The following is a 26596-nucleotide window of genomic DNA, read 5'->3' on the forward strand; positions in this document are numbered from 1 at the left end:
TACAATTATGAACCAGCTAAAATCCTTTGAAACATAAACCAGGATATAAATAAATAATCTAAATGAACATTTCATGCTTTTAAAGTATGTCATTTACAAAGAAGGGAGAATTTTTATTCAGAATTCTCTTTTGTGTGTTTTTCTCATAAGTATTACTATTTTGCATCCAAATATATGAGGCTCCAGCACTGGATAATAATTTTCTTACTAGTTATTAGTTATTAAAGACTCATAAATGCTTTGGGAAAACGTTAATAGAAATATTATGAAGAAATAAAATCAGCTTATACAGCTTATACTTTTTTGTAAAACTCACAATGTCTATGAAAAATGACATTTGATTTGTAATTTAAAATCAGGTCCAAAGTTATCTTTGAACTCCTCACCTTGAGGATGTTGAAGGACCTCCCACGAATCCTACCATACATTTACAGTCTATCTCCCAATACCCATCTACTCTCTCCTTGTGTTTCTAGCATACTGTATTGTTCTGTTTCTTGAACAAACTGAGCACTTTGTCTCCCTCCATACCCCAGCCTATGTTCATTCCATTACTTGCTCTCGCAACATCCACCCTCTCTGACATCTCTGTTGGAATCCCACTCATTTACAAAACCATCTTCAAGATTTTTCAACTTTGAGTCTTCTTAACCTCTCCTTAATGGAGTTCTCCACTCCTACTTCTATCCTTTACATGGTCTCCTTTTAAAGCTAGTATCGCTTTGCACTAACTAACATGACACAGGTACTTACAATTCTGAATATTATTTCTGTGGCACTTATTTCTCACCATCACACACTGTGTACTTCTTGGGGGTTGAATTTTTTCTTAAATCAAAACTCAGACGAATCAAAATGAATGTTTTGAGAAGTAGAATGGAATTGGAAATTATATGTAAGTCTCCTCTCTCTCTTTCTATCTCCCCTCTCCCTCCTTCCCTTCCTCTTTGCCTCCCTCACTCCTGCTGTCTTTCTCTTTCCTCTCACTTTCTGTGGTTATGACTACCAAAAATGCCTGAATATGGCTGACAGAAGTGGCTTTAGTAAAGTTATATGACTTAACTGGGCTGGACTGTTTGTGGCTTTCACTTTTCTATGCCCTCTCAGAACTGAAAATGGTAAGACACAAATTGCCTCTATGAAAGTTAACTGTGATACTTGTTCTCAAACTGTGTGTGTGTGTGTGTGTGCGTGTGTGAAAATTGTTGAAATCTTTACTTAGTATAGAGTTGGTCTTCTGTGTACAAAGTTAATTGAAAATGAATCTTAATGGCGAATGGGACTGGGAATGGGAGGGGGATAAGGAGGAGGTGTGGGATAAGGAGTGTGGATGGGAGGGCGGTTATGGTGGGAAGAATAACTATATTCCTAAAGTTGTAAATATAAAATTTGTATTCCTTTAAAAATAAATTAATTAAAAAAGGTGAACAACACTTGCAATAAACATAAGGAAGCTGTTTAGTAAGTCAATTAGTTTTCTATTATAGTTCTTAGACCCCCACTAAGCATCTGAACTTAACTTGTTTATATTTGGCTTATGTATTTTTCCTATGGACAAATATTTATCATTATTATTATTATTTATCATTATTTATTCTGTCATCACATCATTTCTCTGGGATCTTGTGATAATTCCTTAAATCAAACTATCTCAGAATTACTAATTAGTCTGTTTATAGATATACCTCCTCCACCTTCCCTACTGTTGAAATTTTGTCTATGTAAAGTGTTTATATGTATTGAATTCATTCATTGACTCTGTGAATTGACTTTTATGTATGTTCCAGGGATTCCCTCATTAAAAATACTCCTATTATTCAGAACTCATCCATATACAAAAAAACCATTTAGAATCTTCCAGGGAAAAAATAGTAGCATTTTACCCATTTCTCTTCTAACACTGACTTCAGCTTAGATGCATAGGTTTCTACATTAAATTATTTAAATCTTCAGAAACCTAATTATACATACAAATATGTTCTCTAGAATAATTGATTAAATTCCCTACAAACATCTCATATCACTCCTTTGCCTTCCCCCAACACCAAAAAAAAAAAAAAAAAAAAAAAAACCACCTTCAGTGACACTCAGTGTTGATAAATCTTAGTCTTTCAAGGCTCTCCCTGCTCTTATGATCCTTGGCTTATAGAGCTCCCCTTCTAATTTTCCATTTTCAGCCAAAATGTAAGCTAATGTTTTCTAAATATAGCCCTCAATTTTTTACAACTGTTTCTTTCACTCATGTTGCTCTTACACTTAAAATTCTCCTATCCTCCAACCTTACCAATCTAGACAGGCTGAAATTATACCAGTTTTTCGAGACTTTTCTCAAGTGTAATATTATGATCAAATTTGATTTTCCTAGGTTTAAGTTATCTCTTAGTGCTCAAAATTCCCATAGTAAACTCTTTATAGCTCTTATGTAGTCTTTATTCTTATTTATAATCATAGGTTTTATCTACTACCTGATCATAATTGTGGTGAGAATAGAGATTATATTCTATGTATCACTTATATCTCTCTCAATACCATTACAGAATGAGTAGTGGACAAAGTAACTTAGTCACTTATATAACCAGTACAGTAAAAATAATGTCTCATACTCATAGGTGCATTTATTACTTTAATCCTTAGAATTTCAAAAATAAGTTATAAAGCATTATTATTTTAATTGTACAAATTATACAATGTATGAAAAAGACAAAATGCATTGGGTATTATTTATCTATTATAGAAATAAAGAAACCAAAGCTTAGGTTGGGTGTCTGTCACAACAGTTATAACACTACTTGGGATACCTACATACCATATTGGAGTGCTCAGGTTAAAGCTTGGTTCTGCTCACAATTCCAGCTCCCTGCTAATGTGTCTTGAAAGGCAGCAGAGGACAGCCGAGATACTTGGGCCCCTGCCATCCACATAGGAGAGCCAGATGGAGTTCCTGGCTCCTGGCTTCAGCCTGACCCAGCCCTGGCTATTGCAGTCATTTGGCGAGTGAACCAGCAGAAGAAAGATCTCTGTCTACCTGTCTCTCTCTAATTCTCTGTCTCTCTCTGACACCCTGCTTTTCAAATAAATAAATAAATCTTTTTTTAAAAAAAAATAGCATGTGCAAGTTAGTACAGCTTGTTAATGCACTGAATTTAGAAACCAGCTCCCAATATTTTCATTACATATGCTACCTCCTTTAAGTAATCTTATAAGCTAAAGTTTTTTTTTTCAGTTTAAACAGGTTGATTTTTTATTTCAGTAAATCATTGGATGATTACCCTTACTGTATTTTTCCATTGTAAGATTTCATAATCAGAATAGAATATATCAAGCATATATTAGAGGCCAAAATCATTTCCATTCTGATATTCAATATCTTGCCTTGAAACAGTCCTGGAATTCAACTTTAATCATAAAAGTTTAAGGTTTTACTTATACCTGGAAGAGAATAAACTTCCTCAGTTTCTGATTTCCCTCTTTTTTAAAAAAATTTATTTATTATATTTATTTGAAAGGCTGAGAGACAAAGAGGGACAAGGAGCCAGAGACAGATGTCTCATTTTTGGGTCACTCCCCCAAATGCCTTCAAGGGCTGAGGTTAGGCCAGGCTGAAGCCAGGATCCTGAAAGTCAATCCAAGATGCCCATGTGGGTGGCAGAATCCCAAATACTTGAAATATCACTTGCTGCCTCCCAGGATTACATTATCAGGAAGCTGGAATTGAGAGTAAAGCCAGGACTCCAACCCAGACACTCTGATATGGGATGTAAGGGGTCTCCAAGCATCATCTTAACCAGTATACCAAAGATCTGCCACTGCTTTCCCTTCTTTTCACAAATACACTGAGGTACTCAAAACCATTATCACTGAGGTTAATAACAGAAATTTGGGCCATTTGTACTTCTTCTGACTTAACTATGAAGCACATACTTATTTTAACAAGAAGTTGGAAGATACATTTTGTGAATAGTGAATTCCCTAGGAAACCAGTTTCTCAACTCTGATTTAGCGTGTACTAAGTAAAATATGGACAATTATCTCAAGTGATGTAGTGAAATTATCTCAAAAAGCAGACTGATTTTAATCCACTCTGATCTTAAAAATTGCTAATGCCATATGTACTTCATAAAAAGTGAAAAAGAAGGAGGAAGAGAGCTGTTTCAAGTTTCTCAAACCTGAAAATTGTGTCTTGAGGCAGCATTGGAAAAATAGGCCTGAATTTTACACCAGGCCTGAGCCCACATAATCATAAACAGAATTCTTTTTCATCAGAACTATACCTAGGAGAAGTTGCCAACAAGGTAATGTTTATGTATTTAGCAGGTCTGAGCCACAGGAATAAATGACTCAATAATGTGATGAATATTTTATCAGATAAAGGATATTCTTCCTGCAAAAGTGAAGGGCTTGGATGATACAAGTATAAATAAAAATTCAGTGTCTTATTGAGGTTAGCAGCTTCTGACTATGCTTTGTAAATATATCATGTACTCTACAAACGTCTGTCGAATTTATAGCTTAAATTATTTAATCAGCACTATTTTCTCACAAGGCAATTTCAAGTGAGTCTCCCATTTTCAGACATCCATAAGTTGCTTTTGATAGTAAATAATAAAAAAGCAAAGTAACTTCCTATTTTAAGGAATAATCAAAATTAATCATATGATTTCATTCCACAACTTGAAAAACAGAACATACAATGAGGCAATACGATGTGACACAATGCAATGAGTAAGAAAGAGCATTAGTTCTAGAGTCATGCTACCAAGTTGAAATTACAACATCTTAGTATTATCTGTGTGGTTTTCATCTACTTACTTCACTCATCTTTGTATAACATCGCTTATGTGTACAAGTGGGGTGTAATAATAACTCCCTTGTGGGATTCTTTTGGGTGTTAAATGAGATGATATGTGTAATATATATTTGGCATAGGAAACTCTAAATAGGTGTTAGTTATCATCATCATCATCACATGAAAATAAGACTGACAACTTTAAAGGATTTGAAGCTGTCTTTTAAGTATGGAAAAATATGTTGGGAATGATCTCCTGTATTCACAGTACATCATAAACAGAAAGAAGTTTGAAAATCTTCCAACAATACTCTCCAACACCCACATACCATTTCTCACATGAGAAAACTGAAGCTCAAGGAGATGGTGTGGGTAGCCATAGCTGGCTAGTAGTGCATGTAAATTAAACACCCAACCCTCCCAAAAAAGAAAAGCCAGGACCTGATGACTTCACTGAATTCCACTGACATTTATAGAAGAACTAACTCTAATTCTTCTCAAAATATTCAAGACAATTGAAAGTGAAGAAGTCCTCCCTAACTCTTTCTATGAAGCCAACATCACCTTCATTCATAAACCTGAAAAAGGTACAACAGTGAAAAAGAACTAGATGATGAACATAGACACAAAAGTCATCAGCAAAGTATCAACCAATCAAATCCAACAACGCATCAGAAAGATCATTCACCCAGACCAAGTAGGATTTATTCCTGGTGTGCAGGGATGGTTCACCGTTCAGAAATCAATCAATGTTACACATCACATTAGCAAAAAGAAGAACAAAAATCATATATAATCACAATAGATGCAGAGAAAGCATTTGATAAAATTGAACATCCTTTCATGATGAAAACTTTAAGCAAATTTGGTATAGAAGGAACGTTCCTCAACACAATCAAGGTAATTTATGACAAACCCATGGCTAGCGTCCTATTGAATGGGGGAAAATTGGAAGCATTCCCATTAAGATCCAGAACCAAACAAGAATGCCCACTCCCACCGTTGCTATTCAAAGTTTTAGTATTTACTGGAAGTTTTAACCAGGGCCATTAGGGAAGGAAAAGGAATCAAAGTGATACAAATTGGGAAGGAAGAAGTCAAACTATCCCTATTGGCAGAAGACATGATTCAATATATAGGGGATCCAAAAGGCTCCAAGAAGAGACTTCTGGAATTCATAAAAGAGTTTGGTAAAGTGGCAGGATATAAAATCAACACATAAGAATCAACAAACTTTGTATACACAGACAATCCCATGGTTGTGAAAGAATTTCTAAGATCAATCCTATTCATAATAGCTACAAAACAATCAAACACCTTAGAATAAATTTAACGAAGTATGTCAAAGATCTCTATGATGAGAATTATAAAACATTAAAGAACGAAATAGAAGACACAAAAAATGGAAAAAATCTTCCATATTCATGAATTGAAAGAATTGATATCATCAAAAATGTCCATGCTACCAAAAGCAATTTACAGATTGAATATTATTAACAATCAAAATACCAAGGACATTCTCCTCAGATATAGAAAAATTATGCTGAAATTCATATGGAAACAAAGGAGACCCCAAATAGCTAAAGCAATCTTATACATCAAAAACAAAGCTGGGGGCATCACATTACCAGATTTCAAGACATATTACAAGGAAGTTAGAATCAAAACATCCTGGTAATGGTACAAAACAGATGGATATACAAATTGAACAGAATAGAAATTCCAGAAATCAACCCATGCATCTATATAACCAACCTACCTTTGATAAAGGAGATAAAATTAATCCCTAGAGCAAGGACAGACTATTTAACAAATGGTGCTGGGAAAACTGAATCTCCACATGGACAAATATGAAGACATGACCCTTACCTTACACCTTACACAAAAATCCATTCAAAATGGACTCAAAATGGATCAAAGACCTAAATCTATAACCCAATACCATCAAATCGTTAGAGAACATTGGAAAAAACCCTGCAAGACATTAGCATAGGCAAGGAGTTATTGGAAAAGACACCAGAGGCATGAGCTATCAAAGCCAAAATTGACAAATGGGATTATATCAAATTGAGAAGCTTATGTACTGCAAAAGAAACACTCGGTGAAGTGAAGAGGCAACCAAAAGAATGGGAGAAATTATTTGCAAACTATACAACTGATAAAGGATCAATAAACAGATTATATAAAGAGATCAAGAAAGTCAACAGTAAACAACCCAGTTAATAAATGGGCAAAGGACTTAAACAGGCATTTTTAAAAAGAGGAAATCCAAATGGCCAACAGACACATGAAAAAATGCTCAGGTTCACTAGCCATCAGGGGAATGCAAATCAAAACCACAATGAGGTTTCACCTCACCTCCATTAGAATGGCTTTAATACAAATCAACAAACAACAAATGCTGGTGAAAATGTGGGGGAAAAGGTACCCTAATCCACTCTGGTGGGAATGTAAACTGGTAAAGCCACTGTGGAAGATAGTATAATAGATATCTCTGAAATCTGAATCAAGACCTACCATAAGACCCAGCCATCCCATTCCTGGGAATTTACCAAAGGAAATGAAATCAGCATATGAAAGTTACCTGTACCCTCATGTTTATTGCAGCTCAATTCACAATAGCAAAGATATGAAATCAACTCAAATGTCCTCAACTGAAAACTGGATAAAGAAATTATAGGACATGTACACCATGGAATACTATACAGTGGGGAAAAATGAAATCCTGTTGTTTGCAACAAAATAAATGAAACTGGAAAACATCATACTTAGTGAAATAAGCCAGTACCAAAAGGACAAATATCATATGTTCTCCCTGATCGGTGATATCTAATAGAACACCTAAAAGTTAATCTATGTAAGTGAAATTGACATTTTGAAATGCAATAAATTTGAACAGTCCTTGTCTCAAGTGTTGAAGAATAGTTTTTTATGCTATTTGTTGAACTCTTTATTTAGTACAGAGTTAATCTTATGTGTATAAAGTTAATTGAAAATAGATCTTAGTAAAAATAAGAATTGAAATAGGAGAGGGAGGAGAAAGAAGGGTAGGAGTGCAGGTGGGAGGGTGGGTAGGGTGGGAAGAATCACTATGTTCCTAAAGTTGCATTTATGAAAGGCATGAAGTTTGAATACCTTAAATAAAAGGATTTTTGGGAATAAAAACAGGTATCCTGGCCCTATATTTGGGACTCTGTGCTGCATCATGATAGCTACCACTGCCTAATGCCTGTCTTGATTATTTGGTTATCAGGAATGTGGAGCTGTGACACAGAGGGCATAAAAACAAATAGAAATGTAACTTCTCATTGAATTTGATAATTTCAATATAAAAGATTTAGGTAAGCTACACAAAAATGAGTGATACTGAAAATTACACACTGATATGTGCCTTTAAAATATTCTCTTCCATTCAGAAACATTTTTAACCATGTTATAAAGACCACGTGGGCTGATTTGCTGCAATCCTGCCTAGAGATACATGCAACCAAAAGTACCTCCCATTATCATGATATTGTTCATTTTGGGTGTTTACTCAGACTGTCTTATAATTTGTAGACTCCCAGGGAAATAGGATTTTCTTTAGCAAATCTTTCTGTAATTAACAGTTTACTCTCAGAAATGAACCCTTATGATCAGCCTAAAGCCACACTACTGCAATTTGAATTCATGCTAGTCAATACTGTATATCTTAATATATTTGACTTATATTAAAGTACCATCATAATGTTTTATTTTTGAAGCTACTCTATTTGCCCTCTAATGCTCACATGAGGGTAATAAGAGAAAAGTCACATTTGCCTAGATGATCAACTTTTTTAGCTCATATAGAGCTAAAAATACCCAAGTATATTGTTATCTATGAGTTCTAGAGTTATAAATTATAATTTTTAGCTCTATAAAATTAGTGTACCAGCTTTTCAAATATAAGAATCTTAAAGAATTCCTTCATTTTACCACCAGACTAGTGTTTACTGAAACACATCATTTCTTCCCTTTAAATATCTACTATCTCAGCATCTGAATAAAGTAACCCTGCCTAGGCTAGTAGAAAGAAATGTCTTCATGGGTGATGTGTGCATGTCTGTGTGTGTGTGCCTATGTGGATTATTTTCTGAATGTTTATTAGACTTCTTAGTTTACTGTTTTATATTTAAAATTTAGTCCAGTTGGCTAGAAAGGTTTATTATGTTTCATTTACTAATGCAATTGTATTTTAATTGGTAAAGAGAGAAGGTGAGAACTACCATTTATAGAACATTCACCAGGTGCCAGCAGTGTGCACAAACTGTCTTCTCAGAATGATATTAGCATTAAATCCAGCTTAAACTGGCCAAACATTTGTAGAAAAGCAATCTCCAGTCATGCTCAATTTCAAACATTGCTGTTGGATGTGTAATTAGCATAACCATTTGGAAAGTCAACTGGGCAAGATCCATAAAATGAATCATGTACATCCTCCATTCCCAATAAATCCCACATCTTTGTGAGATTTTAGACAAACATTCACATTGCACAAGGATATTTCTTGAAGCGTAGTGAAAACCTGGAAAAAATTTGACCAATAATCACTTGGTAAATACGTAAATAAGCTATCAAGCAAACATTATGTAATATTATTAATTTAAAATAATGAATTGACATATCTAGTTTATAATATAAGATGTATTTTTTGGCTTGTTATAGACCAATAAGTATTACTATTTATACATAGAAATTTATGTGAAGACATAACTCACAGCAATGATTACTGGTATGCAAGTCATGTGAGTGGAGGGAAAATGGTTAGGGGAAGATCTTAATTTATTTGTATATAGGTGTTTATATTAAGAACGTATTCATGTGGGGCCAGTGCTGCGGCTCACTTGGTTAATCCTCCACCTGCAGCACCAGCATCCCATATGGGCACCGGTTCTAGTCCTGGTTGCTCCTCTTCCAGTCCAGCTCTCTGCTGTGGCCTGAGATAGCAGTAGAGGATGGCCCAAGTGCCTGGGCCCCTGTACCCCCATGGGAGACCAGGAAGAGGCACCTGGCTCCTGGCTCCTAGGGCCACGGTGGCCATTGGGGGTGAACCAATGGAAGAAAGACCTTTCTCTCTGTCTCTCCCTTTCACCATCTGTAACTCTACTTCTCAAATAAATAAATAAAATCTTTTTAAAAAAGAATGTATTCATGTATTTTTTGCACAACTAAAAATCACTTCTCTCTTTTCTTGTCTATCTAACCTACTCGTCTTGGGTCTGCGTGCCAAATCTAGTTGTGCCCTGTCAAGTAGGTAACCACTTTCTTAAACTGAAAAACATGTACTTGTTTGGTCTACAAGCTTTAATTTCCCTACATTTGAGCTGTTCTCAGCTGCCAACAGAAAATCCAGGAATTTTCAAAGGCTGCCTGGAAACACTGAGCTTGTAGCATTGCAGCTGATATAAGGGGTGGAGGAAGATGAAAACGTTACAAGTTAAACAACAATAATAAACCAAAGCACGTAAGACATTTGGCAGTTTGAGTAAATTCATAGTCTTGTTTTAAGGACACATATTACATTTACATTATAGCTATATTCCTATATAAGGCAGTGCTTCCCTTATAAATCTGTGATTCTGCTTTTTAACAGTCTCCATGCTCTCAAGTAAAAATATTTTTATCTTTGTGGGAAAGTATCCTGGATTTTTTCCATTGACTGTAAATTATAGTAAGGTCTGAAAGGATTGAGTAATGCCATCAACTCTGCACACCAATAAAGCTATGCAGCCTTGCTGATTTGGGAAAAATATAAACAATGCCAGTAGAATAAATGGAATGATCATTTTATTGAACTATTATTAAAAATTATATCCCTTCACTTTAATAGATCAATGTTTCTACAGCATGGCCTGCTCTTTGAAATTAAACCAGAAGCAGATATGACAAAGCAAAATTAAGAGTCAGTTTGATGTAATCTAAGGGAAGTAATCAATTTTTCAAAAGTATTTTCCTATATTGGTTTGAGAATTTTAAAATTTGATGCTTTTGTTTGATGAAAATTTTCAACTTATTAATTGCATACATAAAATAGCTTTGGTGGGTATTTAAGCAGATTTCTCAAAAAAAGAATACAAAGTAATAGCACAAAGATAACATGTTGATATGAAAGCACTCTGGAACTCATTTGTCATTAGGTTACTTGCGACACTGACAAGGTAATTCAGTAATATACTCTTTGGAAAGATGTACTTCATCTACGAAAGCATTGTACAATCTTGTTTCTTTTTTTATTATTTTATTTTTAACTTTTATTTAATGAATATAAATTTCCAAAGTACGATTTATGGATTACAATGGCTTCCCCCACATACCGTCCCTCCCACCCACTACCCTCTCCTTTCCCACTCCCTCTCCCCTCCATTCACATCAAGATTCATTTTTGATTATCTTAATATACAGAAGATCAGCTTAGTATACATTAAGTAAGGATTTCAACAGTTTGCTCTCACACAGAAACATAAAGTGAAAAATAATAGACTATTTTTTTTAAATGATGATGAAATCAGATCAGACCTATTGTCATGTTTAATCCCAGTGAGAGTCAAGTTGGGAGTTGATCATTTCTTTTTTTTTTTTACAGAGGATCAGTTTAGTATGCATTAAGTAAAGATTTCAACAGTTTGCACCCCCATAGAAACACAAAGTGAAATATATTGTTTGAGTACTCGTTATAGCATTAAATCTCAATACACAGCACATTAAGGACAGAGATCCTACATGAGGAGTAAGTGCACAGTGACTCCTGTTGTTGACTTTACCAATTGACACTCCTGTCTATGGCATCAGTAGTCTCCCTATGCTCCAGTCATGAGTTTCCAAGGCTATGGAAGCCCTCTGAGTTCTCCGATTCTTATCTTGTTTAGACAAGGTCATAGTCAAAGTGGAGGTTCTCTCCTCCCTTCAGAGAAAGGTACCTCCTTCTTTGAAGACCTGTTCTTTCCACTGGGATCTCACTCACAGAGATCTTTTGCCAGAGTGTCTTGGCTTTCCATGCCTGAAATACTCTCATGGGCTTTTCAGCCAGATCCGAATGCCTTTAGGGCTGATTCTGAGGCCAGAGTGCTATTTAGGACATCTGCCATTCTATGAGTCTGCTGAGTATCTCACTTCCCATGTTGGATCACTCTCCCCTCTACGAAAGCATTGTACAATCTTGTTTCTAACAAATAAAATTATACAAAATTGAAAGAAGTAATACCTTAAGAACCTAAGACTTACAAATGACGCTGCTCAATAACAATTTGTGAATCTTCCTCTGTTTCTCTCAACAGGAACTCCATTCTCCAACTTTGAAAATTTCTACTTGTGCCCCAAGCACACTACATATAACCCAAAATACTGAACAGGTAAAAGTAGTTATGAATTAGATGATATCCATTTCTCATTTTTATAAGTCATGCTCATATGTGTAAGCAATCTTTAGGCTCTCATAAGACTTGACGCATTCATAAAATGTTAGGACACAACAAAAATAAAGGAGGTTCCCACATTTGATAATCAGCTCAGTCCATTAAAAGAATATGAAGCAAGTGCTATGAATCAAATATTTTAGTTTCATTACCTACTCAATCTAATTGCTTTTGAGAGCAGTTTAATTTTAGCCAAGAATCTCCAAGTGAGTATGGATATTTTAAGAGTGCTTAATTTGAGCACAAATAAAGTGCCTAAATCTTGGATTGATTGACTTGACTTTCTGAGTGATAGACTTTAAATCTGCACTCAGAAAGAATGACTTATATGGTTATAGTCAGAACTAGTCATTTTCATTGATGTATGATTTGAGATCTGCAAAAGTCTGCTTATCCTTTATATACTAACAATTCCACTTTTGTAATTATTCTTTTTAAAGACTTATATTTGTTATTTATTTCCATCTTATTTGAAAGGGAGAGAGAGAGAGAATCAGAGAGAGAAATAGAGAAAGAGGGGAGCCTGTGGCCTAGCTAGTAATGGCAACGGCTGTGACCAGCATCCCATATGGGCACCAGTCGATGTCCTGACTGCTTCACTTCCAATCCAACTCCCTGTTAATGTCCTGGAAAAAGCAGTGGAGGATGGCCCAAGTGTTAGAGGCCCTGCATCCATGTGGGAGACCCAGGTGAAGCTCCTGGCTCCTGGCTTCAGCCTGACTCAGCTCTGACAGTTGCAGCCACTTGCATCCACAGTGGATGGAAGATTTATTCTCTCTCTCTCTCTCTCTCTCTCTCTCTCAAATCTGGCTTTCAAGTAAATAAATAAATCTTATTTAAGAAAAAAAAGGAATAGAGAAAGATCTTTCATCTGCTGGTTGACTCCCAAATGCCCACAAGAGCCAGGACTGGGCCAAGCTGAAGTCTGGAGTCAGGAATTCAATCTGGGTCTCCCATATGAGTGGAAGGGACACAAGTACCAGAGCTGTCACTTTCTACCTCCAATGGTGCACATTAGCAGGATGCTGAAATGGGGCATAGAGCCTAGACTTGAACCCAGGTACTCTGAAAGGGGATATGAGAGTCGCAAGTGATGTCTAAACCACTGTGCCAAATGCCTGCCCCATGAAAGATTATTTTTTTTTTGACAGGCAGAGTTAGAGAGTGAGAAAGAGAGTGACAGAGAGAAAGGTCTTCCTTCCATTGGTTCACCCCCAAATGGCCCAAATGGCCGCTACAGCCAGCGGGCTGCACCGATCCGAAGCCAGGAGCCAGGTGCTTCTCCTGGTCTCCCATGCAGGTACAGGGCCCAAGCACTTGGGCCATCCTCCACTGCCTTCCCGGGCCACAGCAGAGTGCTGGACTGGAAGAGGAGCAACCAGGACAGAACTGGCACCCCAACTGGGACTAGAACCTGGGGTGCTGGCACCGCAGGCAGAGGATTAGCCTAGTGAGCCATGGCGCCGGCCAAGATTATTCTTGAAACTAGGCACTATGTGTCCAAAATGTTATCTATAATAATAATACCGTATTAAGAAAAATGTGTTTAATTAGCAAGTTGTCATATATCACAAAGTAAATTATAAGAAAACAAAACATAGTAAGAAATGTATTACCACGTAAGAGGAGAATACAAAAAGTGAGATTTAGAGAATATGAGGAAGAAATATACTATTTTAAGGTAGCAGTTCCACTCAGATGAGGTGCCAGCCTATGGACTTTGACAATGAGGGTACATGTGAACAAAAATTCTGGTTTTAGACCATGAGTACAATAAGAAAGATGTGATACTGTGGGGGAAAAAAAGGATAAGATTATATTTTAAAAAACACCCTTTTCTTATCACTTCCCAATTTAACGGAAAGTAGAGCTGGGTCTATTAGAATAAAATGTATGCAGGAAACATTTGCTGAGTACTAAGTATGTGCTAAATATTACACAAAGGTCAATTAGACATAATCACTGTTCTCAAGGAGCTCATAGACTAGCATGGATCATATACATGACAACCTCAGGACAGTGGAGTAAAGAATATGCTTGACTTAGAAATGGAGCCCTGGGGCCAGTGCCGTGTCATAGCAGGTAAAACCACTACCTGCAGTGCTGGCATCCCATATAGGCGCCAGTTTGAGTCCAGGCTGCTCCAATTCTGATCCAGCTCTCTGTTATGGCCTGGGAAAGCAGTGGAAGATGGCCCAAGTCTTTGGGCCCCTGCACCCACATCGGAGACCTGGAAGAAACTCCTGGCTTTGAGTTGGCCCAGCTCAGGCCCTTGCAGCCACTTGTGGAGTGAGCCAGTAGATGGGAGACCTCTTTTTCTCTCTGTTTCTTCCTTTCTCTCAGTAATATGCCTTTCAAATAAAATAAATCTTTAAAAAATAGCAAATAGTAAAAAATTAAGAAAAAGAAATGGAGCCCTATGGGACCACCAAAGTATGATTGCCTTAAAAAAATTAGTACCTTTAATCAGAGAATTACTTACTATACTCACATCCAGTAAGAAAATTGCTTTAATTAAGTTGTTTTTCTTAACAAAAGGCTTTAAAATTGGGTTTATTATACATTTTATTTCTGATATTGAAAATATGCAGTTATTGTCAAAAAATTTGGAATTAGAATATAAAGGAGCAAAAAGAAAAATCACTCATTATTCCCTTCCCACCCAGAGACATTTGTAACATTTTGTTGTGTTTTATTCTACTCAAATACATTGCATCCTTGTTATCTCACTTAACTATGTAAGCTTTTTCCATGTAAACTTGCATTATTCAAGATTCATAGGCTATACATTTCAGCCTATGTATGATTATTTAATCTTTTCTCTCTCCATAGGAGAGTAGTCTTCATACTGTATCCTCAACAGCATTATTATTTAGTATCTAGCAAAATAGTGTAGTTTTATTGAACTCTTTTTATTAAGGTTATTAACCATTTTCATTTTTTCTTTTATAAATTATTCACATCATTTACTCATTTTTCTATTTGTATGAAGATTTTTTTCTCATTGATGTGTAAGAACTCTCTTTATATTAATAGCATTGACTTTTTTTCCATCAAAAGTTTACAAACATTTTGTTCTAGAATGTTGTCTCCCTTTTAATGCTTGTTACATCTCTTCTCTTCCAACACACTGAAATATTAAATATTTAAGTACACATACACACACACATTTTTCTCTTTGTGTCTCCTCTCTAAATGTAGAGTGTCTTTTCTAAACCAAAAAATTAATTAATAGATATTAAGGGACACTTTCTTAATATGATGTGCTGATGTTTAATATAAAATGAATATTTTGAAACTCTTATCTAATGAATTTTAGAAATTGTAATGAAATACCATGAAATTAGTAGAATACAATTACCAAGCAGAGTGCTGAACACATAACACAAGCTTCCATACTCTATGTGTCTAAGACTGAAATTAACTAAGTCATAAAATTGTACATAGCTAGTCATGCAAATGACTCTAAAATTTCACTCTTAAAATTGTTCCCTATTATTAATTATGGCTCCAAGGTTACTAAATAACTATAATTATATACAGCTTTTATCATTTCATCACAGGAACTCCATTCTCCAACAATGAAAGTCACTACATACCCACAGACCACTATTAGAAGATATATAGTACAAAATCCTGAACAGGTAAGATGTCGCACAAACTCTTTTCTCAATATATAATTCCTTAGGATCTTAAAGAAGACTGAATCAGTTACCAGATCCTTAAAATTCAGTTGTTGGACATTCTTGAAGTTCTAAAGTGACTAATCATCGGTATCAAAAATGTCATCTTTAATTCCAGACAGCCTTGAACCCATACGTTATAATTCAGATATGCAACAGTGCCAAGCAGCTTGGAAATTCTTTGATTATAAAGGCTTTCTATTTCTATAGCCCCACCCTTGGGCTACAGAGGATCCTTATGTACTTTGAACCAAAGAAAAGAGGGACAAAGTTCTTTCACAGACCTCACATAGAAACTCTATCAACTGTTATATCAGGGGTTGGAGTCTTTAGTCAATTTAGATTTGCCTTTAAGATAGGAGCTAGGATGAAGAAAATTAAAAGTCAAAAGTTCAAAAGTATCTCCATTGTTTTGTTGCCTAATGACTATGTGAACTTTGGTACCCAGCAATGAGCTGCTTAGAAAATTGCAGTATTATATTTCTTACTTAGTTATATAACCTTATATTTCACAAATCAGGATATTATTCTCATCTCACTTTGAAGAGAAAACTAAGGAAACGTTTTTCCCACAATGATAATCCTTCCTTGATGTAGACATTCATATATATGCATATTACTTCTTTAGCTACAACAGGAGGGTTCATTACCTTACCAGAGCATCAGCTATACAATTGTAAAAATGTGATCCAGATAGGAAAAGAAATTCTTCATTTTGTTCTTTATTTACTTTCTGTTTTAGGAAATGATATTCCCTCCCCCATAATAAAATTACTTGCATCAGCTGCGGAGAGCAAAGGGTTAAATTAGGATGCCATTCTTGCTACTAATGTAGGTGGTTGAGAAAGATGTACTAGACTTCTATTAGCATCTAGCACCTTCTTCCTATTTATTTATTTATTGATTGATTATTTGACACATAGAGTTATAGACAGTGAGAAAGAGACAGAGAGCAAGGTCTTCCTTCCGTTGGTTCACTCCCCAAACGGCCGCTACGGCCGGCGCTGTGCCAGTCCGAAGCCAGAAGCCAGGTACTTCTTCCTGGTCTCCCATGCAGGTGCTAGGGGCCCAAGCACTTGGGCCATCCTGCACTGCCCTCCCAGGCCACAGCAGAGAGCTAGACTGGAAGAGGAGCAACCAGGACTAGAACCCGGTGCCCATATGGGATGCCGGCGCCGCAGGCGGAGGATTAACCAAGTGAGCCACGGTGCTGGCTCCTCATTTATTTATTTTAAAATCATGTTCTCGTGTCTCCTTAGCAAGTTTGCTAAGTGTTCACATGTGTCTATGCGAATCCACGTACACACAGGTTCTGAGTTTAGGGCGATGGTGATTGCGTTGGACATTTGGTTGAGTTTTCATATATCCATGTAAATACTGAAAGAATATGATTACAGCTAGAGCAACTGTCTGCTTCATCTTTAGCAGAATCAAATGTTTAAGCAACAAATCTGAAAATTGTGTGAGAGAAAAGATGAGGAATAAAGGGAGAGGAGAATGTATCTCTCTCATTTTGGCAATCATTTTACACTTTTCTTTTCTCCATCTCTCTCATTTCCTTTCTTGCACAAAAACTGGGCAATATGCATACTTGAATGCGTATTACAGTTGATATCCCTGACTTTCAAAGAGTTAGTTCTAGATAGCACATTCTTCCTATAATGTGAGATCTGCTATATGCTTATCTAGGATCTATACAGAGAGATTTTAACTATGATATCATTTGGATTCCAATCCACTTTGTCAACAGTTCTTATATAACTTTGGACGAATCATTCTTTAGCTAATGGGAAAAAGAAAAATTAATATTTATTGAGTATATACTGCATGCTAAGCAAGTTACATACTTTATCCAATTCAGTCCCTTAAAATGTGAGGACAGTAGCACAGAGAAATTTAATCATATATTCCATGAGTATTTTGTAAATTCTCCACTATGTGTTAGAAATTTCCCTAAGAACTGGGGATAGAACAGTGAACAAATTAAGGTCCAAACCTTCTTGAAACTTGAGTTCTTAACTGATGCTAAACAATTCAGGTATGAAGTGACAGAGTTGGAACTGAATTAAACAATGTAGAGCTGGGAATGAAACATTTGCAAATGAAGATTAATTAATGATGGAGGTGAATTAGTTACCAGACACTTACCCACCCATTTACCCACCATGTAGTTACAACAGCAAAGAAATTAGAAACATGTATGTAAGTACATAACGTAGTAGAAAAACTGGGCTTGCCCCTTTAAGAGCTTGTTGTTATGGCTCTGTTCAGCTACAAACAAGCAAAAATTTCTTATGGAGAAGACTCAACAGGAGGTTGAAGAAAAAAAGCAGTTTTATTTTTTAACTCTTTCCATTATTAAGAACTAAAACAAATTTCAAGTGCTATGCTTTGTAAACAAAAATAATCTAGCCAGTTTTATGAAGCATCTTGAAAATCCTGTTTAGATATATTCCCATTTTATTTATGTAAGTATATTTCTTTTTTGTTTGCACTTTTAAATTCCCCCCGAGAAGATTCTAGTTTAATTACAATATTTATAATAAGCTGAGCCTCCTAAATGGCAACTTTATCCTCTTTCACCTCCCAGCTTGTCTAATCTTTATTTCTCTTCCCTGTAATTAAACTGATTTCAATCCACTTCTCTCATTATGATTTCCTTCTTTTTCTGTTCAGCCTTTTTATTTTTGGTTGCTCCTCATCTTCCCTATTCTCCATTTGTCGACATTTTACTCAAAGGATTTATGCATTCTGGCTTATAACTTGATTCAGATATGAATGAAATACTTTTGTTCTGTCAGTGGATAGAATGTAATTAATATTTATCAGTTTCATTAATTTTCCAGTTGTGGAGCTCCTGCTATGAGGAGGAAACCATACAGCCTTCAAATAGAAACAAGGAAATATAAGGCATGTTTCACAAACTAAAGATGCTTATAGTTCCTTTCAGGAAGAGAAATAAAACATGTCCACAAATCGTTATGTAAAATGCATGGTCAGATGTATTACAGATATCATGAGAGAAATACATTTAAGGTCTTATTGGAGTTCAGATGCTGAAGATAACACATTTATTTGGGAGGAATCAGGGAAAGATTTATTGCGATATTTAAGGTATGAATATGCTTAAATTATTATTAGCATCATTTTACCAGTGAGGCAACTAAAGTTTAAATAAGTACGATTTGCTCAGTTCTTCTGACTCAAATTCATCACTTTTTTTCTGATAGGTATTCTAGGGACAGCTTTGACAAGATTTGTTAACCTCTCAGATAACGGAGGTTAAAAGAAGAAAAGTCAAATATGATTCTGTGCTTTTCAGCTCGAGACACTGGGAGAATGCTGGATCAAATAAAAGGATTGAGAAGTGAGGGGAGAAGCAGCTGGTTTGAGAGAGGGGAAGATTGTGAGATCCGCTTGCATCAGTGATCTCTGAAATGCATGGAGGGGAAGATGCGCAGCAGATAGTTAAGACTGGTTGAGAGAAAGGTCACACCTGAGGTAGAGACATGGGACTTATTCTCCTTAAAGTCATCAGTCAAGCTGTGGGAATGATCACTGAGAGGTAACAGAGAGGATAGAAGCCAGAACTTTGAGAAATGCATACTTTAAGGGAGCAGAAAGAGGAGGCCACTTTCACAGGCACAGGTGTTGTCAGATATGAATATAAATACTGAGCTACTGAAGCAAACAAAGAGGGTAGTCAACCATCTCACATGACAAAAACACTAAGGAAGATGAACTTTGAAAATGTTTTCCCTGATCAGGGGTAACTAATAGAGTACCTAAATTGTAATGTATTGCAGTGAAATGGACATGTTGAGGTTCTATGATTGTTTACAGCCCTTGTCTCTTCTGTTGAGCAAGTTTTTTTTTCCTTCATACTATTTGTTGAACTCTTTTACTTAGTGTAGGGTTAACCTTACAATCATTAAGTAAACTAAAAGTAGATCTTTAGAAAAATTAAGAGTAGGAATGGGAGAGGGGGGATGAAGAAGGGTTGGAGTGTGGGTGGGAGGGAGGGAAGTATGACTATATTCCTAAGTGTGTATATATGAAATACATGAAATTTGTATAACTTAAATAAAATTTTAAAAAAACAGAAACAAAAGCAAAAAAATAGGATTCAACTATTGAGGAAGTGATATTGATATTTGACTTGATAATGATAACAGTTTCAGTATACTATGGAGGCAAAACCCAGATGCCAGAAGTTAATGGATGGGCCAGCGCCTCGGCTCAATAGGCGCCGGCACCCCGGGTTCTAGTCCTGGTCGGGGCGTCGGATTCTTTCCCAGTTGCCCCTCTTCCTGTCCAGCTCTCTGCTGTGGCCAGGGAGTGCAGTGGAGGATGGCCCAAGTACTTGGGCCCTGCACCCCATGGGAGACCAGGAGAAGCACCTGGCTCCTGCCTTCGGATCAGTGCGGTGCGCCGGTCACAGCGCGCCAGCCGTGGCGGCCATTGGAGATTGAACCAACAGCAAAAGGAAGACCTTTCTCTCTGTCTCTCTCTCTGTCCACTTTGCCTGTCAAAAAAAAAAAAAGTTAATGGATGAGTTGATCAAGAGGAAGTGGCAGAAATGAATGAGGATCACTCTTCTGGAAAAGATATTGGTCAAAGAAAGAGTAGATGGGATAGTAGCTAAAGGAGAAAAAGGAATTTTGGGAGAACCAAGAGAGTTGTAAATAAAATGAAATAACCAGTAATATGGAAGGCTAGAGGTACAACAGAGAAAGGAGACAAATGGAATAAGATTCTGGAAATGGAGAGAGGGGAAAGGATTTTAAGTACAGATAAAGAAGTGACTTCAGGAAAAGAAATAACAGTATGCCCTTCTCTTTAATGAGATGGAAGGGGCAAAAACTGAGAAGTTTGAGGTTGTAGGAGCTAAGAGAAAGACATTAATAGATAGATTATGTTGATTTTCTCCATAAGAGAGCGAGGGGGAATGAGCGCAGGAGGTTGAGAAAAATGAAGTTTTGTAACCACAGTTAAAAAGAATTTAATGATTACAAATATGATAGAAGTACCCCCTTGAAGTTGGATAACTTGAACTTGTAATCAGCAAAGCTTTTGTGAAAAAGAATTTTCCAGCAATGCTTTGTGGCCTGGGAACAGTAAAGTAGATGTTGACAATTATTTACTTTGTAAGATGTGAGAACTACTGCCAGAGAGTCTAAAAGTGACAATTAAAGTTATAAGATCAGCTGTTTTGAAAACACCTGCTAATTTTTAGGGTGGATCTGGCACTGATCCAAACATACAGATTGGGGGGAAAAAAGAGAAGCTGCAAAGTATTAAAACTGTAGCAGCTCATTAAGAAATCTAATGTTTCTGATTTTTTTTGCTGATTTTTTTGTTTAGAATGGTTTATTCATATAAATATTTGGTTTTACTTTCTTAAAGATTTGGGGGAAAGTACCCTTCTAAATATGGAGTATATTTTTTTTTCACAAAGTCATTTCAAATAATAAGATCTTAATGTATTCTGGAGAGAATTAGCACCATTAGTGCCTAAACTATTCTTTTTTTTTTTTTAATAAATGGTTCAGTACTTGTACCAAAATTTAGCTCACAGAGAAGAAAAATTGATTTTTTTTTGCCAAATTTGCCCCTCCTTTATTTTTCGATTGATTTGAAAGGCCAAGTTAGAGAGAGAGAGAAAGACAGAGAGATATTCCAACTGCTGCTTCACTCCCCAGATGGCCAAATGGCCAGAGGTGGGCCAACCTGAAGTAGGGGCCTGGAGTTTCATCCAGGTCTCCACATGAGTGCAGGGGCCCAGGTATTGGTCTATCCACCACTGATTTCACAGGTTCATTAGCAGGAAGCTGGATCAGAAGTGGAACAGCTGGGACTCCAGTGCCATGTGGGATACAGGCGTCACAGGTGGTAGCATGACCCACTGATCCACAATGCCTGCCCATTCCCCCTCCCCAATCCCTTAGAAGAGGCTATATCTTTAAAATAGAGGTCATATCTCTCTCACTATCCACTCTGCCTGTCAAAAAAAAAATAGAGGTCAGATCATCCCTTCTCACTCAATCACCTGTTCATTTGCTATGGGGAATTCAAAATGGATAAATTTCCTTCCTTCAATAAGCCAACTTTTATATATTTTTAAACTTGATATCCAAGAAATATTCTAAGAAGATTTTAAATATTATGGTATTGATTTTAAATATATTACTTTATTATTAAAAGACAATGCCATTTGTAAGCTAGAATCACAGATTAAGGGTACTTGAAAATATATTATTTTACTTGATACAATATATCTTGCATTATAATCTCTGTGATAAGGAAACTGAGCCTGAGACAGTTAAAAATTTACATAGGTTTCCACAGCACATATAGGTGACGGAGGAAGAACTGTAATATAGATTGTATGGTTCCATACCTTTTTCATTAGATTTGTTTCCATAGATTTTACTAATAAAACTCAATGAATTTCTAGTAGTCCAAGTCCAGTTTACTTTGTAGTTATCACCTATTGACTTCTCTGAAGCATCTATGCCTTTGACTTCCTATGTTTTTGAATATTTCTTTTCTCTTGACGTCTGTGATATTTTTGCTTTTCTGATTCTTAGTTTTTTAAAAACTTGTCTGAATATCTATCTTTGGTCTTCACTTTCAGCAATTGCATGTTACTTAGCACTGCTAAGCAGGTGGTTCTGAAATCTGGATCTGCAGCATTGAACTTCCCACCTAGTTACAGACTTGTGTTTTCAACTGTGTGCTAGATGTCTTTATCTGAGTGCCCAAATGCACAATTTTTGTAAAAGAGAATGCTTGGTAGTTGTTTAGGATCGTTTGATACATGTTAAAGGAATTACAGTGCACTATATACTTTGCTAAGTGTTATGAGGAATTAAAGCATGAATCAGCCCTAGATTGTTGCTAGGAAAGTACATAAAACTCAACATGTTTCTATGTTTTTATTTTTAAGATTTATTTATTTATTTACTTGAAATGCAGAGTGACAGGGAGAGGGAGAGACAGAGTGAGAGAATGATCTGCTGATTTACTCCCCAAATGGCTGCAATGACTGAGGCTGGGCCATACCAACCAGAAGCCCAGAATTCTATCCTGGTCTCCTACATGGGTGGCAAGGGCCCAAGAACTTGGGCTGTCATTTGTAACATTTGCTGTTTTCCCAGTTGCATTAGCATAGAGCTGGATTGGAAGTAAAACAGTTGAGCTCAAACTAGCACTCCATTGTGGGATGTCAGTGTGGCAAGTGACAACTTAATTTGCTGTACCACAATACCCACTGCAAAGTTTTTGTTTCTGGTACCAATGGCCATACAGTAGACACCTCAGATTTGAAATCTCAGAGTCATCTTTGAAAAGTACTGTTCTAGCGGTAGGTGTTTGGCCTGACAGTGAAGATGCCAATATCCCATATTTGAGTCATGGTTGTGGCTCCTGACTCTAGATTTTTGCTAATGCAGAATGTGGGAGTCAGAAGGTGATGCCTGAAATAGTTGATTCCCTGTCACTTGTGTGAGAGAACTGAGCTGAGTTCCTGGATCCTGGCTTTGACCTGACCCAGCCCTAGCCATTGTGGCTATTTGGGGAGTGAACCAGTGGAAAGAAGAGCACACTCCTTCAAATAATAATAATAATAATAATAATAATAATAGAATCTGTGTATCTCCGTTTTTTAAAAAAAGTACTGATCATGATCATTAGGATAATCTTCTAACTTGTCTCCTCACCTATACCCTTTCTGAACCCTTTCTGTTCTCTAATTAATCTTCTTGATTAATTAGACTTCTGTTGATCTTACATTCCTGATTAAAAGTACTTAACGATTTCTCACTGCTTGTAGAACCAAAGTTCTGTCTGCTAAATATAACTTACTCTTTTCCAAACTTGGTGACTTAAGTTATTTTTCACTTGGAAAATCATCTTTCATCTCTTCAGATCCAAGGACCACCTCAACCTTTAAAACACTACTTGAACCAAGTACCCTACATGAGCACTGCCAGATGAAACTCAGTTTTTCCTACTTTTACCTCTATCCTATATGTTCTTTATCTGTAGCTCTATGAACATGTATCACAATCTACCTTGTAGTATAGATGTTTATATTCATATATTATCTAGACCAGTGATTGACAAAATGTTTCTGTAAAGGCCCATATAGTACATATTTTAGGCTTTGTAGCCCATATAGGTCCTAGATCTCCTTTTTTAAATTTTTAATTTGTTTTGTTTGTTTGTTTTGGTGGGTGGAGAGAGAGAGAGAGCGCTCCCATCTATTGGTTGACTTCCCCAAATGACTGTCATTGCCAGGGCTGGGCTGAGGCTGATATGAAGAGCCAGGGACTCAATCCAGGTCTCCCACATTGGGGATAGGGACCCAACTACTTGAGGCATTATCATCTTAAGAGATGCATTAGTAGGAAGTTGGAATTAGAAGCTGTAGCCAGTAATGGAACCCAGGCACTACAATGTGGGACATGGGTGTCTTAACTGGTATCTTACTTGCTAGGTGAAATACCTGTCCCTGTTTTTTTTTTTTTCTTTCTAGTTCTCAAAAAAATCTAAATACTATTCTGCACTTGAGAACAGTAAAAAATTTTCTGCCATAGTTTGGTGACCACTGATGAATATTAAATTCTCCTGGTAATAATATAAGTCTGATTCATGTTTATATGCCTCATAGCTCTTAGCAAAGTATGTTGTGCATAGCAAGCACCTAAATCTTACATGATTGCAAAAAACTACCAAAGAAATTCTCTTTTACGAAACAAATGCAAAATAGCGTCTAAAAGAATATTTCTAATTTTATCCATCTTTAGATTTAATAGTTCATCAACTAGTCAAATTTAGTCACACATTTTACTAAAATATCCATGAACCATTTAGTTAAATCACCGTTTATTCAAACTTGAATACAGGAAGTATATAGCTTTTGATTCAAAGTGTCTTGCCTTCTCAACAACCAGTGTCTTGGGCCTGTTGTTCTAAGAATACTTATTATAGCAGATGATAAAAATGCTAGCACGTTTTGTTTATTTTGAAATAGTTCTATACACATTAACTGCTTATATTTTTGGCCATCCCTCCTTCTATACCATTCCCCTATTTTATAAAATAAATGAGTGCAAACTTTGTTTTGTATCAAAGCAACAACAAAAAAATCCCAGCTCTCCCTATATAAATAAGACTCAATGAAAAACAAGAGAAAAATAATGTAGTACCTTATACATTTATTTTAGACTTCTTATATGATTCTTATTAGTCTTTCCTTGGCTTCATTCAGATCTTGGACATGTCACCAGCCTTTATTTCATTGGCTGACATCTTCTAACCACTTGGCTAATCCTACAGTAATTTAGTTGATTGTACAGAGATACAGTGGCTCTTGAAGCCTCTACTCTGTTCTTAATATTCAAAACATATGTTGTACTGAGAGTCTCAGCCTTGATTATAATCACATGTAAGAACTGTACACTTCAAGGGCACCCAAATTGAGTTCTAGGAAAAAAAAATCTTTAATATAGTTATACCTACTTTATGGATTAGTAGTTTCAAATTATGTTTATTTTGCAATTGTTCAACAATACTTTCGCATAGAAAGAAACCTGCCAGTGAAGCCAATTTAAATGAGGTTGACCTCCTGCTTGTCTACCTCAGAGGAAACTCATTATAACTTGCCTGAGGAATAGAAAAAAAAAAATTGCTTTCCTGTCCTACTCCAATCTCCCCCAAAGATTTCGTTAGATTTAATAAAATGTAGTGGGAGAAATTCAGATTGTTCTTTTTGATAAAATGGACTATATTTATTACTATTTCCGTACATTAGTCAGAACTTTATTGATATGTCATTGCTACTGTCTTCCTCCATTCTGCCATTACCTCGCAGCCTGTTAGAGACGATATTTGCTTTAGTTAAGAGTCATAGGAAAAGATACTTTTTAAAGCAAAACACAATCTTTCCCATCTTTGTAGGAACCACTGTCGCCATTCCTAAGAGGGGGCCATTTCTTCCCAGGAAACAATGTTATTTATGAAAAAACAATAAGAAAAGTAGAGAAGCTGAATACAGACCAGGTAAGTAATATTTCTTTTTAAAATTGTTATGTAAGTGTATAACTTAATGCATGAATATTTTAAGGAAGTTAAAATCACGAAGTGTTAGAAAAGACCACCATGTGTTTTGACAGTGTGTCATTATGCCTGCACTTCGCATCATCCTTTATACTTTCATATCCATTTTCTCATGTGATGTATTATTGTCCCCATTTTACTAAAAGGGAAATCAAGGATATGTGAGGTCACATAGAAAATTAGTAAATTAGTGGTGGAGGGGCTGGTGTTGTGGCACAGCAGATGAAGCCACCACCTGCAACACCAGCATCCCATACGGGTGCCAGTTTGAGTCCCCGGTATTCCACCTCTCAGCCAGTTCCCTGCTAGTGTGCCTAGGAAAGCAGTGGAAGATGGAACAAGTGCTTGAGTTCCTGCATGCATATGGGAGATCCAGATGGAATTCCAGGCTCCTGGCTTCTACCTGGCCCACCCACAAACTGGGTGACTTAAAACAAGAAAAATGTATTATCTCACAGTTCTGGAGGCCCGAAGTCTGAAATTCACTGTGTGACTAGGACCATGATCCCTCTGAAGCTACCTGGGAAGGAATTTTCACACCTGTCTTCTAGCATCTGGTAGCCTCGGGCATT

General features: G+C 36.3%; 1 protein-coding gene across 2 annotated transcripts in view; it reads left to right on the forward strand.

Moving 5' to 3' along the window:
• The window catches only part of POF1B (POF1B actin binding protein), a 98837-nt gene that overhangs the window by 7868 nt on the left and 64373 nt on the right, over positions 1-26596 (forward strand). For both annotated transcript variants that reach the window (XM_002720251.5, XM_008272992.3), the window contains exons 3-5: positions 12082-12156; positions 15783-15863; positions 25866-25967. In XM_002720251.5, coding sequence (XP_002720297.1) covers positions 12082-12156; positions 15783-15863; positions 25866-25967 — 258 coding nt within the window. The remainder of the gene's footprint in view (positions 1-12081; positions 12157-15782; positions 15864-25865; positions 25968-26596) is intronic.

The sequence above is a fragment of the Oryctolagus cuniculus genome, chromosome X (genome assembly GCF_964237555.1).
Source record: "Oryctolagus cuniculus chromosome X, mOryCun1.1, whole genome shotgun sequence".
Classification (NCBI taxonomy): domain Eukaryota; kingdom Metazoa; phylum Chordata; class Mammalia; order Lagomorpha; family Leporidae; genus Oryctolagus; species Oryctolagus cuniculus.